The sequence below is a fragment of the Oncorhynchus mykiss genome, chromosome 20 (genome assembly GCF_013265735.2).
Source record: "Oncorhynchus mykiss isolate Arlee chromosome 20, USDA_OmykA_1.1, whole genome shotgun sequence".
NCBI lineage: Eukaryota > Metazoa > Chordata > Actinopteri > Salmoniformes > Salmonidae > Oncorhynchus > Oncorhynchus mykiss.
This window is the reverse complement of record NC_048584.1, coordinates 28,197,180-28,212,517: the sequence shown is the minus strand read 5'-3', so window position 1 is coordinate 28,212,517 and position 15,338 is coordinate 28,197,180. Positions and strand designations below refer to the sequence as shown.

Below are 15,338 nucleotides of genomic sequence, written 5' to 3'. Positions count from 1 at the left end.
AAATATTGTTACAGGAATGCTAATATCTGTTTCTAACTACCGAAACAATGTCTGAACAAACTGAGATGGCGGGTGTCATGGCTTGCAGTTGAGTGCATTTAGGGGTATGTCATTACAACCAATCATTAGCTACTGATTCTGAATGAAGACTGTGCATTCAGCTTTATTTAGGTCAACTTCATCTTAATTCTGTTTATTATTACTGACCAACAACATTTAGTACTATATGTCAAATTCCTGTACATGCAAATGTATTTGGTAAGGTTATTCTGATTCTAATGAAAGGGCTATTGTAGAACACAACTAGAAGCAGACACAATGTCAATTTCTACTGTGACCCCTTATCCTGTCCTGTCTCCTGTGTGTCCAGGTGTGTGGGGAGCTGCGTTACCGCCTCAGCCAGGCTCAGCTGAAGAGAGAGGAGGCAGAGAGGGAGCTCCGAGACTGCAGCTCCAAGACAACACGGCAGCTCCAGATGACTGAACAGGTGAGGAGGCCGGGCATGGCAGGGATAGTGAAAAAAGCCACAATATTTTTATTGACTGTGTGCTGGTGTCACTTTTTATGCAGGAACGTTTTAGAAAATGTACTTTTCTCAGGTATTTGTGTAAAAGATGGGCAGCCCCTCTCAAGCAACGCTGAGTCTCAGTATGTCTGTTCTTTTATGAGATTGATTTATTATTCATCCACATTTGTCATGTTGAAAACATGGGAATACTATTCCTTTTTTCAGGTTGGAGAACGTAGCATATTTCAGGTTGCATGGTGTTGCCTCTATTATTTACAGGCAAATATTATAGGGAAAAAGGGCGCGGGTGATGTATTGCATATAACTCCCTCTGTCTCTCTCTCGCTGGGGGCAGGAAGTGGAGAAGCTGGGTGTGGAGCTGAGCGTCTGCCGGCAGCGTTTGGACCAGGCCCAGAGGGACGCGGGCCGACTGCAGGCGGAGGCTCTGAGCCTGACGGAGCGGCTGGGCCGAGCTGAGCACCAACTGCACCTCACCAGGTAACCCCTAATCCTATTATACATGCCACAACACCACCGTGCCCGCGCCACCCTGCTCTGTTCTGTTCTGCTGCCGCCCGCCACTGCGCCAGTGCTCAGCCCCTCAGCGCCCAGCCCGGGCACCAGTCTGCGCCAGCTCCACAGTCAGGAAGCACCGTACCTTATATTAAACTCACTCAGACCGGCTGCTGTCTCCTCTCATACAGACCTCCGTTTCTCCTTATGTGCCAGGGGACAGGGGCTTGGGGTAGGGACCGAGACAGGGGACAGGGATAGCCGTATGGACGGAGGTAGGGACAGGGATAGCAGTATGGACAGAGGTAGGGACGGAGACGGGGGACAGGGATAGCATTATGGACGGAGACGGGGGACAGGGATAGCATTATGGACGGAGACGGGGGACAGGGATAGCATTATGGACGGAGACGGGGGACAGGGATAGCATTATGGACGGAGACGGGGGACAGGGATAGCATTATGGACGGAGACGGGGGACAGGGATAGCATTATGGACGGAGACGGGGGACAGGGATAGCAGTATGGACAGAGGTAGGGACGGAGACGGGGGACAGGGATAGCATTATGGACGGAGACGGGGGACAGGGATAGCATTATGGACGGAGACGGGGGACAGGGATAGCATTATGGACGGAGACGGGGGACAGGGATAGCATTATGGACGGAGACGGGGGACAGGGATAGCATTATGGACGGAGACGGGGGACAGGGATAGCATTATGGACGGAGACGGGGGACAGGGATAGCAGTATGGACAGAGGTAGGGACGGAGACGGGGGACAGGGATAGCATTATGGACGGAGACGGGGGACAGGGATAGCATTATGGACGGAGACGGGGGACAGGGATAGCATTATGGACGGAGACGGGGGACAGGGATAGCATTATGGACGGAGACGGGGGACAGGGATAGCATTATGGACGGAGACGGGGGACAGGGATAGCATTATGGACAGAGGTAGGGACGGAGACGGGGGACAGGGATAGCATTATGGACAGAGGTAGGGACAGGGATAGCAGTATGGACAGAGGTAGGGACGGAGACGGGGGACAGGGATAGCAGTATGGACAGAGGTAGGGACAGAGACGGGGGACAGGGATAGCATTATGGACAGAGGTAGGGACAGGGATAGCAGTATGGACAGAGGTAGGGACAGGGATAGCAGTATGGACAGAGGTAGGGACGGAGACGGGGGACAGGGATAGCATTATGGACAGAGGTAGGGACAGACGGGGGACATGGATAGCAGTAGGGACAGGGATAGCAGTAGGGACAGGGATAGCATTATGGACAGAGGTAGGGACAGACGGGGGACAGGGATAGCAGTAGGGACAGGAATAGCAGTAGGGACAGGGATAGCATTATGGACAGAGATATCAGTAGGGACAGAGACGGGGGACAGGGATAGCAGTAGGGACAGAGACGGGGGACAGGGATAGCACTAGGGACAGAGACGGGGGACAGGGATAGCAGTAGGGACAGGGATCGCAGTATGGACAGAGACGGGGGGACAGGGATAGCAGTAGGGACAGAGACGGGGGACAGGGATAGCAGTATGGACAGAGACGTGGGACAGGGATAGCAGTAGGGACAGTGGTAGGGACAGACGGGGGACATGGATAGCAGTAGGGACAGGGATAGCAGTAGGGACAGGGATAGCATTATGGACAGAGGTAGGGACAGACGGGGACAGGGATAGCAGTAGGGACAGGAATAGCAGTAGGGACAGGGATAGCATTATGGACAGAGATATCAGTAGGGACAGAGACGGGGGACAGGGATAGCAGTAGGGACAGAGACGGGGGACAGGGATAGCAGTAGGGACAGAGACGGGGGACAGGGATAGCAGTATGGACAGAGACGGGGGACAGGGATAGCAGTAGGGACAGAGACGGGGGACAGGTATAGCAGTAGGGACAGAGACGGGGGACAGGTATAGCAGTAGGGACAGAGACGGGGGACAGGGATAGCAGTAGGGACAGACGGGGGACAGGGATAGCAGTAGGGACAGGGATAGCAGTAGGGACAGCGGTAGGGACAGGGATAGCAGTAGGGACAGGGACAGGGATAGCAGTAGGGACAGCGGTAGGGACAGGAATAGCAGTATGAACAGACGGGGGACAGGGATAGCAGTAGGGACAGGGACAGGGATAGCAGTATGGACAGACGGGGGACAGGGATAGCAGTATGAACAGAGACGGGGGACAGGGATAGCAGTAGGGACAGGGATAGCAGTATGGACAGAGGTAGGGACGGGGACAGGGATAGCAGTAGGGACAGGGATAGCAGTATGGACAGAGGTAGGGACGGGGACAGGGATAGCAGTAAGGACAGACGGGGGACAGGGATAGCAGTAGGGACAGAGGTGGGGACAGGGATAGCAGTAGGGACAGGGGCAGGAATAGCAGTAGGGACAGAGACGGGGGACAGGGATAGCAGTAGGGACAGAGACGGGGGACAGGGATAGCAATAGGGACAGAGGTGGGGACAGGGATAGCAGTAGGGACAGGGGCAGGAATAGCAGTAGGGACAGAGACGGGGGACAGGAATAGCAGTAGGGACAGAGACGGGGGACAGGGATAGCAGTAGGGACGGGGGACAGGGATAGCAATAGGGACAGAGGTAGGGACAGGAATAGCAGTAGGGACAGGGGCAGGAATAGCAGTAGGGACAGAGACGGGGGACAGGGATAGCAATAGGGACAGAGGTGGGGACAGGGATAGCAGTAGGGACAGAGACGGGGGACAGAGATAGCAGTATGGAAAGGGATATGCTGTTTTCTCTTCATTCACAATGTGTAGCAATCTATCGATGATGTTGATAAAAATAAACCTGTTTCAATAGCAACGGATGTTTGTCTTACATTGCCAATGGCACACACACTGTCTAGATGTTTCACTAGCTCATAAAAGGAATCAGGCTGTAGCTACAGTATGTTCTTGTTCTTTCTATTTCTGCATTTCAAAAACTAGAAGCCAATTTCCAAGTTAATACAAAAATGTGTTAAATATTTTTGGGGGAATATTCTAGCAGCTGCTGTCATCGTGACATCTAGTTTTTTAAATGCAACTTGCCTTGGACCACCATAAAGTATTTTTGGAGCATTTGCTCATCGTTCCAGCTCCACCTACATACAGTATGCTACATTCCATCCTCTTTACAGTAGACTAGAAGATTTACAAGTCTTTTCGTTAGCTCAAAATGGCGTGTAGCAGTGGATAGCAGCAGCCGACAGTTTCTGCTTCCTTTGTTTCTCCTCCGTGTGGCACTGGGTCGGCTGGCGGTCAGCGGCAGATTGGCCCTGCTGGCACCTGCCTGTGCCCTGTGCCCGTCCGCCCAGCACACGGCGGGTAGGATCAGCGCCTCTCTCTCCTTCCGATGGCCTGCCAGCCGCTCAGTTCAGCCTCCTCCTCCCGCCACCTCCTCACCCCCGGCCGAGGTGTTAGATCAGAGCCAGGCACAGATGTGCCCCGCTGCCATGCAGAGGAGAGACAGAGTGGTACAGAGTGAACCGTGGTCTCATCCCCTGTCCGACGCTGTGGAGCTCTGATCTGTCTTTAAGTGGGCTTGTCTAATCCAGACAGCTGTGGAGATGGACGTGATGCTCCACCATGTGTGTCTTTCTGACAGCACTGTACGGTGGTGCACTGAGACCTCTGGTGCTTTCCTCTGTCATACAGCAAGCTTCTGTGATCTAGCGAGAAGTACGGGTTTACCGTGTGCTCCATCTATCAGAGTTTCCTGTTAGCTCCTTCCTCCTGTTGTAAAAGCTGAGATGACCTGAACAAGAAGGATGGTTGGTATTCTCCAGTCTGGCTTTACTGTGGCTCACTAGTCTGCTCAAGGGGAGGCCTAAACACAGAACACAGAAGCCAACGAAAGCCTCCATTCTACTTTTCTTATGAGGAAGAACAACATTCAACATTGTTGCTTTTCATTGAACTGGCCCTTTAAGTGAGCCAGTGACCAGTGCAGCCAGCCGTTGGCAGTGGAGGGCTTTTTGTTAGGCAGGGGGTGTTTATGTGAACTACAGGGGGAGGTTGGCGAGAGAGGGCCAGCAACGGAGCACAGATGCAGCAGACATCTGTCCATGGCCACACTCCTCCTTCAGGCCAATCTAACAGGCCGCTCTCTCTTTCTCCCCTAACGCAAACTCTACCACACTACAGACACAAATCCATCTAAATCCCTTTCGGGGGTGGTCTCTGTGAGTGTCAGTCAGTGCGGCGCCCCCGCTGTTCACTTTGGGAGGTACGGGGCCTTTGTAGAGGGGGACGCCCTCTCTGTGTCACTTCCAGGGGAAGAGGGGGCTGGAAGGCAGGCATCTGTGTGACCAGGCTTCTGAGACGGGCCTTTGATTCATGCTTTTTGTGTGTCTTCATCTCACGGGCTGAATGATCACAGCTCCCCTTGAAATGGAGCACTTTTTGCCTTTTGTTTGTTTTTTGGGAGCTCTCTTCTTTCCCCACACACACACACACACACACACACACAGAGCACCCCCCAGGCCCTGTGGCGGATGGCACTGAAAATGAGCCCCCCGTCAGCTCCAGCATTGGATCATCAGCCAGCTGTGCGTTGGGCAGCCGAGGATATGTCCTAATCCCCCCCACTCTGTTCAGCTCCTTCTGACGCCTTTGAGCCCGGGCTTTAGTCCCATTGTTTGTTGGTTTGTTTGCTCCTGTCTTTTTGTCGTTCCCCTCCCTCTCCCCTTCCCTCCTCTGCTCTACTCAGGGGACCCAATAGGGCGAAACAAAAAAACATGCCTAAAAATTAAACAGCATTCTTTCATTCCCATCACTTGCCAGATATTCAAAACCTCAAAATGTCCACTTTGTGTTTGGTGGCAATGCTCTATACTGAGGCTTGGAAGGGAAATAGGCTTTCATCCACATTTCATCCACATGAAATTCTGCATCCATTTTAATGATGGTGTTTGAGAACTGTCGTTGGCAATGTGGGGCCCAAAGTTTGGATAGATTGATAAGCATGTCCCTGCTCGAAGGAGGAACCTGCAGGCGTAGACATACACATCAAACTCCCAAATACTAATGATGCCTCTGTCAAAGCAAACCCAGACAAGCCTTCCATCTGTTTGTGGTGAACGGATGGACAGAACATTCTAGATACATCACAATACTCCCAAAGAAGGAATGGTCATCTGGCCAGTTCACTTGGTAGATCAGTGTTTGTGTGGAGGAATTGATGAGGCAACTACGTGACTGTGTGGTTCCGTGTACCTTGACCATTCTGTTCCTTTGCTGCCAGTCTGCCACCGACATAGCGATAGTATTCACCTATTTCAGATGGCTGACTGTACCTGGGTCCTGTTCAAATTAACGCTACAGTAGCGAGAATAACATACAGACATTTGAACCCACTGGCATTGCAAGGACAATCATTTGCTGGCTCGGTTTGGTTCTGATATTTTCAATGACCTTTTCCATTGAGTTGGATGTGGCAATTGATATGACAGACACCTTCGATACACTATGAACTGTCTGAGAGTCCCCCCTCTCCTTCATGTGGCCTTTCACCCACACAGCAACAGGGAAACATTTGGGCTACAGAAACAAAGCTGCGACCACCACTGTGCCTGGGATCAAAAGTTTATCATTTGATCTGAAAATTCCATTAAACACGACACGCTTCTCTGCCCTCCCTATTTCTGTTTTTCACTCTCGCTCTCTCTCCTGTTAGTGCAGAGAGGGGGAAACAGGCCCTGAAAGGGTGGGAATCTGAAAATGAATAAAATAGTGAGCAGATGCAGCTAGATGCCAGAGGGAGATTTATGTGGAGAATCAAACTGCTGCAAACCAAGTCAGTGGGAGGTGGTTGTACAATCAGAGGCAGGATAAAAGAGCCAGTGGCACACAGGCCTCGCTCTTGTCAAAGTAGTAGTAATGAAATCTCGTCCGCTGAGCCTGCTGCCAGCCGAGAGAACCTGTGTTAGCACTTTGGGGTAAGCGCAGGCGCCGGCGCTGCCAGGTAGGAGGGCAGGCACTGAGCGGGAGCTGGGCGGCAGCCATCTTGTTCGGTAGCAGATGGCGGCAAGGCTGGCAGGGGAGGGGCTGCTTAGCAGAACTAATCAGACAGTAACGGATAGGGCAGCTGGGAAGGCTGGCGGCCAGGCGGGAGTGTGCAGGGGAACCGCAGAGTGTCATGATGTTGACAGTGGTGTGCCCATTGGCCTGGGATGAGACCTTGCCGTGTCTTCTCGCCTCGCTGTTGGGTGCCCCTCTCCCTGCCACCGTGCCTCGGCCAGCCCGGCCCTCTCACGTGTCAAGGTACAGAGACCAACCTGCTCCAGAGAACGTGTCTCTCCCCCCCCCCCCCCCCCCCCCCCCCTCTCTCTTTTTATAACCTTTGCGAGGAAGGTACAGAGGGCATCACAGCTATTTGTTGGGATATTGAGTCAGGTTTTAGGATGTGCCTCATGTCAAGTCAACTGTTTATAGGTGCTACAGTATAACCACACATAGAAATTGAAGATTCATACTTCCATTTTCCTTGTATTATTTGACTTATGTACTGGTCACTGAATGCTGATGGAGTATATTGATAATGGTATTTTATGGGGTTTGGTGACAATGCTTTTTTTCAGTTTTTTTTTTTCGCATCACAAAATAATTGGCTATTCTTTCAGAATCGAGCAAGGAAATTCCAATCACAGCCTTACCTTACATTTCAGAGTGTATCTATAAAACATATACATTGTAATTAACACACACGTCTTGAAATTGGTGCTGACATAGCCATACTTACTTTAATGTTTAAAATGCATTTTTAGGAAGCATTTCATGGCAGGCAGCCTCCATTCAGGCCCAGACTTTCTTTTGACCAAACACATGCATCTTCTAGTGACAAAGTATCAATGAACAGTACCACTCTTCCTCAGCAGATAGGGCAACAGTCCCTTTCCTGTGTTTCTATCCCACCATCTCTCCATTCCCCATTCCTCCATCTCTTCATGTTGCCGGGTGGCACATAATAGAACGCTGAGAGTCCTCAGGCAAAATGGAGGCAAATCTGTCGGGTGCAACTGTTCCCGCTCGGGCCAACTCTGTCCAGAGAGAGTGCCCTACTTACTGTTTCTGGAAGATGGGTTACCATCCCTGCTTCCCTCCTCTCACCAAGACACAGGCACACTCTTCCTTCCATTTACTCCCTGGTCAATATCTCTCTTCTATCATGTGGAGCAGGTAGACAGAATCTGGGTTGTTACAGGTACAGCTATTCGTTACACACTCTTTAAATACAGAATACACTAATTTAGTTCAATTATCTACATGATTTTGTTGTTAGTGTACATCTAACGGTTACACTCTAACCCCACAGTTGAAATTCCTCAGAATATGTTATAAATATGCAATATTATGCATCAGATCCTAAAGGTTTGATAAAGAGCAAGCAAGTTATGTGATGCAAGTTTTGCCATTTTAGATCCATTTTCCTCAACATTTTCCTTGTCACATGCACTGAATACAACAAGAGTAGATTGTACAGTGAAATGCTTACTTACGAACCCTTTCCTAACAATGCAGAGTTAAAGAAACATTTGCAAAATAAAAAGATGAAATAGTAACACAATAGAATAACGAGGCTATATACAAGGAGTACCGGTACCGAGTCAATGTGCAGGGGTACGAGGTAGTTAAGGTAATATGTACATGTAGGTAGGGGTAAAAGTGACTAAGCAATCAGGATAGATAATAAACAGAGTAGCAGCAGTGTGTGTGTGTGTGGCATCAATATGTGTGTGTGTGTTCTGGAGTGTCAGTGTAGTATGTGTGGGTAAAGTCCAGTCAGTGTGCATAGAGCCGGTGCAAGAGAGTCAGTACAAAAAAATTTGGGCAAACAAACCTGCCATGAGAGGGCCGCCCACCAAAACTCACGGACCAGGCTAGAGGGCATTAATCAGAGAGGCAACAAAGAGACCAAAGATAACCCTGAAGGAGCTGCAAAGCTCCACAGTGGAGATTGGACTGGACTATCTGTCCATAGGACCACTTTAAGCCAGAGCTGGGCTTTACGATCTGACGGCCCATGCCAAATCTTTTCAGTGCCCTCCTCACTACCTTGTTGGTGTGTTTGGACCATGATAGGTCCTTAGTGATGTGGACACGGGGAATTTTAAGCTCCTGCTCACTACAGCCACGTCAATGTGAATGGGGCGTGCTCGGCCCTCCGTCATGTAGTCCACGATCAGCTCCTTTGTCTTGCTGACGTTGAAGGAGAGGCTGTTGTCCTGGAACCACACTGACAGGTCTCTAACCTCCTCCCTATAGGCCAGGAATGGCCAACTTTGATGGAGGTGGGGACCACAAAAAAAATCTGAACTCCTCATGACATGCAGCATCCTTTGCATACCCACATCCATACCCCCCACCCCTTACATTCCAAGCAAAACATTTTAGCGGCCGCCTTCTTGAAAGCAGAGATACGTTTTTTTGTGTGTTTTAGTGGTAATTTCATGAACGTCTACACACTATTCCATGCGGCGTAGAGAAAATGTTGCAGTTTTAAAGCAAGTTTGCTGCAATTCTGCAGATTTTGCCACGGGGTGGAGAGAAGATTTTCCAATTTTATAACTCATTTCGTGCAATTCTACTCCATTTGCCATAGGGCAGAGAGGAAGATGAGCTGTAAATTTCTGAAAATTCTACACATTTTGCCATACAGTAGGGTGGAGAGAAATGTTTGCAGTTTAATACGATATCTGAGTGAGACTGAATAACAAAATCAATGTGGGCCCCCCGGCCGGTAATTTGACCAGGATTACTAAGTTTAGATAGCTAGACTAATTTACCAATCTAAAAAAATGTATCTATCATGTGTATATTGTGTATTCTACTATTGTAACTTGCAACAGTAAGTTAAGAATTTAGTTATGGGGGGGGCTTGATCCGAGGGCCTTCAAAAGGGGGACCAATTGCCCACCCCTGCTATATATATGCTGTCTTATTGTCTTTGGTGATCAGGTCTACCACCGTTGTGTCGTCTGCAAACTTAATGGCCTGCGCGGCCACCTAGTCATGGGTGAACAGAGAGTAACGGAAGGGACTAAGTACACATCCCTGAGGGGCCCCCGTGTTGAGAGTCAGCTTGTCGGATGTGTTGTTGCCTATTCTCACCCCAGGCGGCCCATCAGGAAGTTTAGGATCTAGTTGCAGAGGGATACTATATGTCACACATTGGCCTCAAGTATGCTGGAATGCATAAGTGCACCAGCTGTTTTTGGTTTGTGTGTGTGTATATATGTGCACAAAACAGAATGAGTTGAAAGATGAAATGGGGAGAGTGAGTGTATTTGAAAGACAGTCCGAGAGGTATCATCCTTGTGACTTCACATAGCCCTGTCTGTCTGTGTGGCAGGCAGCATCAGTGGCTCTCTCAGCCCTGCGGCCCAGTGGCCAGTGCTTTTATCCAGAGGAACAACCTTTCTTTCCCTCCCTCTCTCTCTTTCAATCTCTTCCTTTCTGTCCTGGCCTTGCCTGGGCTCCCCTCCGTCAGCCCAGCGCCGGTACCACACAGAGCAGATGGCATCAGGAGTTGATCACAAAGAGAGGAGCCCACACAAAGAGGTGGTACTGAGAGGGATGAGTTGGGCACAGCCCCCGCGACCCTCCAGCTCCCATCTCCTGTCGCGTTTAAACACACTCTTTGTTTTCCTCCATTCAATGGCCACTGCTTCTGTAGAAGGTTTTTGATTCCTGACCATTAGAGCTGCGGCTGTGTTTTATGTTACAGAATGGTGTTGATTTGTGTGACGCATGGCAACATCCCTCTATGTTAGCGTAGGGGGAACAGGTAAGTGGCACAGGTAGGGGCACAGGTTGAGCTCTGACAGAGGCCCTCCAGTTTGGAATGGGGGTGGGGGTGCAGTGCGTCATGATGTGGGTGTAAGTCACAATAGAGGTGTTACAAGCTCGTTTCGCAGAGGGATAAACTCTATATTATTTCTGTCTTTGGTCTCGCTCCTGCAATCTTTCACTCAGTAGCTTACTCAATGTGGCTATTGTGCTAATTGTTTATCTTATCGTGCCATTTCAATGAATGAAATGGGATGTTTGTATAGATGGAGTAAAATTGTTAGTTTTACATAACCCATAGTGAATTCCTATTATTTCCGAACCCAACGAAAATAAATAACATGATAAAAGGGCAAATGCATTTTCATTAGATGAGTTGCAATTAATATCAACATTTAAAATGAACAGGCTTATTTATGCAGGTCGTCAACACTATCACCTTTTTGTTTAAATGAGACCACAGACATCCATACAGAAATTCTCTCCGCTTACAAGAAAGTGATCATCGGTGTCCTTTAACCCCATCGGTACTGAGACCCAAGCAAAAAAATAAAAAAAATAAAAGTGGCTTTTAATTTGACTTTCACTTACAGTGGCTTGTGAACGTATTCACCCCCTTTGGCATTTTTCCTATTTTGTTGCCTTACAACCTGGAATTAAAATGGATTTTGGGGCGATTTGTATCATTTTATTTGCACAACATGCCTACCACTTTGAAGATGCAAAATATTTTTATTGTGAAACAAACAAGAAATAAGACACAAAAAAAACAGAACACTTGAGCGTGCATAACTATTCACCCCCCACCCCCCCCCCAAAGTCAATACTTTGTAGAGCCACCTTTTGCAGCAATTACAGCTGCAAGTCTCTGGGGGTATGTCTCTATAAGCTTGGCACATCTAGCCACTGGGATTTTTGCCCATTCTTCAAGGCAAAACTGCTCCAGCTCCTACAAGTTGGATGGGTTCTGCTGGTGTACAACAATCTTTAAGTCATACAACATATTCACAATTGGATTGAGGTCTGGGCTTTGACTTGGCCATTCCAAGACATGTAAATGTTTCCCCTTAAACCACTCGGGTGTTGCTTTAGCAGTATGCTTTAGGGTCATTGTCCTGCTGGAAGGTGAACCTACGTTACCAGGAGACAGGCCAGTACATCAGGAGACGTGGAGGAGGCCGTAGGATGGCAACAACCCAGCAGCAGGACCGCTACCTCCGCCTTTGTGCAAGGAGGAGCAGGAGGAGCACTGCCAGAGCCCTGCAAAATGACCTCCAGCAGGCCACAAATGTGCATGTGTCTGCTCAGAAACAGACTCCATGAGGGTGGTATGAGGGCCCAACGTCCACAGGTGGGGGTTGTGCTTACAGCCCAACACCGTGCAGGACGTTTTTCATTTGCCAGAGAACACCAATATTGGCAAATTCGCCACTGGCGCACTGTGCTCTTCACAGATGAAAGCAGGTTCACACTGAGCACATGTGACAGAGTCTGGAGACGCCGTGGAGAACGTTCTGCTGCCTGCAACATCCTCCAGCATGACCGGTTTTGCGGTGGGTCAGTCATGCTGTGGGGTGGCATTTCTTTGGGGCATTTCTTTGGGGGGCCGCACAGCCCTCCATGTGCTCGCCAGAGGTAGCCTGACTGCCATTAGGTACCGAGATGAGATCCTCAGAACCCTTGTGAGACCATATGCTGGTGCGGTTGGCCCTGGGTTCCTCCTAATGCAAGACAATGCTAGACCTCATGTGGCTGGAGTGCGTCAGCAGTTCCTGCAAGAGGAAAGCATTGATGCTATGGACTGGCCCGCCCGTTTCCCAGACCTGAATCTAATTGAGCACATCTGGGAACATCATGTCTCGCTCCATCCTCCAACGCCACGTTGCACCACAGACTGTCCAGGAGTTGACGGATGCTTTAGTCCAGGTCTGGGAGGAGATCCCTCAGGAGACCATCCGCCACCTCATCAGGAGCATGCCCAGGCGTTGTAGGGAGGTCATACAGGCACGTGGAGGCCACACACACTACTGAGCCTCATTTTGACTTGTTTTAAGGACATTACGTCAACGTTGGATCAGCCTGTAGTGTGGTTTTCCACTTTAATTTTGAGTGTGACTCCAAATCCAGACCTCCATGGGTTGATAAATTTGATTTCCATTGTTGTCAGCACATTCAACTATGTAAAGAAAAAAGTATTTACTATTTCATTCATTCAGATCTAGGATGTGTTATTTTAGTGTTCCCTTTATTTTTTTGAGCAGTGTGTGTGTATATATATATATATCTATATCTATCTATCTATCTATCTATCTATCTATCTATCTATCTATCTATCTATCTATCTATCTATCTATCTATCTATCTATCTATCTATCTATCTATCTATCTATCTATCTATCTATCTATCTAGATATATACTGAGATCATGTAACACTTAAAGCCCACCTGTGTGCTGTCTATTTAACTAATTGTGACTTCTGAAGGTAATTGGTTGCACTATATCTTATTTAGGGGCTTCATAGCAAAGGGAGTGAATACATATGCACGCACCACTTTTCTGTTTAAAAAAGAAAACATTTAAACAAGTTATTTTTCACTTCACCAATTTGGACTATTTTGTGCATGTCCATCATGAAATCCAAATAAAAATCCATTTAAATTACAGGTTGTAATGCAACAAAATAGGAAAAACACCAAGGGGAATGAATACTTTTGCAAGGCACTGTATCTGCATATCCATCCCTTTATATTTAGCCTCAAAATGAAGTGTTTTACCATGTTCTTTTCAGGACAACCAGGGCTACAAGTAGAACACAACAATTTTACATAAACAGTTGCATTCATTCGTTTTATTGACAAATGTTGACACAGCAAATACCTGATTTTTAAAAATATGAATGAACTGAATACAAAGTGTTAACGGCTTTGTCACATTTTGCAATACTACTTTAGTGTCTTGATGCATGTTTTGGAATATTTTTCCTTTTCATTCTGTCAATAAGGTTAGTATTGTGGAGTTTTCCATAGAATTGAGATCCGCGCTTTGTGAAAGCCACTCCAATACCTTGACTTTGTTGTCCTTAAGCCATTTTGCCTCAACTTTAGAAGTATGCATTGTCCATTTGGAAGACCCATTTGCGACCAAGCTTTAACTTCCAGACTGATGTCTTGAGATGTTGCTTCAAAATGTCCACATAATTTTCCTTCCTCATGAAGCCATCTATTTTGTGAAGTGCACCAGTTCCTCCTGCAGCAAAGCACCCCCACAACATGATGCTGCCACCCCCGTGCTTCACGGTTGGGATGGTGTTCTTCGGCTTGCAAGCCTCCCCCTTTTTATTCCAAACATAACGATGGTCATTATGGCTAAACAGTTACATTTTTGTTTCATCAGAACAGAGGTAAATTATCCTAAAAGTCCAATCTTTGTCCCCATGTGCAGTAGCAAATCGTAGTCTGGCTTTTTTCATAGCGGTTTTGGAGCAGTGGCTTCTTCCTTGCTGAGCGACCGTTCAGGTTATGTCAATATAGGACTCGTTTTACTGTGGATATAGATACTTTTGTACATGTTTCCTCCAGCATCTTCACAAGGTTGTTCTGGGATTGATTTGCATTTTTCGCACCAAAGTACGTTAATCTCTAGGAGACAGAACGCGTCTCCTTCCTGAGCGGTATGACGGCTGCGTGGTCCCATGGTGTTTATACTTGCATACTATTGTTTGTACAGATGAACGTGGCACCTTCAGGTGCCACAATGATGAACCAGACTTGTGGAGGTCTACCATTTTTTTTCTGATGTCTTTGCTGATTTCTTTTGATTTTCCCATGATGTCAAGCAAAGAGGCACTGAGTTTGAAGGAAGGCCTTGAAATACATACACAGGTACACCTCCAATTGACTCAAATTATGTCAATTAGCCTAACAGAAGCTTCTAAAGCCATGACATCATTTTCTGGAATTTTCCAAGCTGTTTAAAGGCACAGTCAACTTAGTGTATGTAAACTTCTGACCCACTGGAATTGTGATACAGTGAATTATAAGTGAAATAATCTGTCTGTAAACAATTGTTGGAAAAATGACTTGTGTCATGCACAAAGTAGATGTCCTAACCGACTTGCCAAAACTATAGTTTGTTAACAAGACATTTGTTGAGTGGTTGAAAAACTAGTTTTAATTAATGACTCCTACCTAAGTGTATGTAAACTTCCGACTTCAACTGTAATTCCACTTTGACATTATGGGGTATTGTGTGTAGGCCAGTGGCATTTTTTGTTCAATTTAATCCATTTTTAATTCAGGCTATAACGCAACAAAATGTGGAAGAAGTCAAGAAACTGTATGTGAGCTTACTACAGTATTATAAACACTATGTCCTGGGATTTCCTATGATCTTCTATGTAGAAGAACCCCTTACCTTCGAATGGCTCTTGTGTAGCTTTTGAGTGTCATAGCGCCCCGGGCCCTTTCGGGATTCGCCTCAGAAACACCGCTCTATCTCAGC

The 15,338-nt window shown here is 47.7% G+C and overlaps 1 protein-coding gene across 2 annotated transcripts in view; it reads left to right on the top strand.

Moving 5' to 3' along the window:
• sdccag8 (SHH signaling and ciliogenesis regulator sdccag8) overlaps nt 1-15,338 on the top strand; it is a 52,637-nt gene that overhangs the window by 13,254 nt on the left and 24,045 nt on the right. For both annotated transcript variants that reach the window (XM_021576365.2, XM_036956115.1), the window contains exons 12-13: nt 371-487; nt 864-1,006. In XM_021576365.2, the coding sequence (XP_021432040.2) occupies nt 371-487; nt 864-1,006 (260 nt within the window). The remainder of the gene's footprint in view (nt 1-370; nt 488-863; nt 1,007-15,338) is intronic.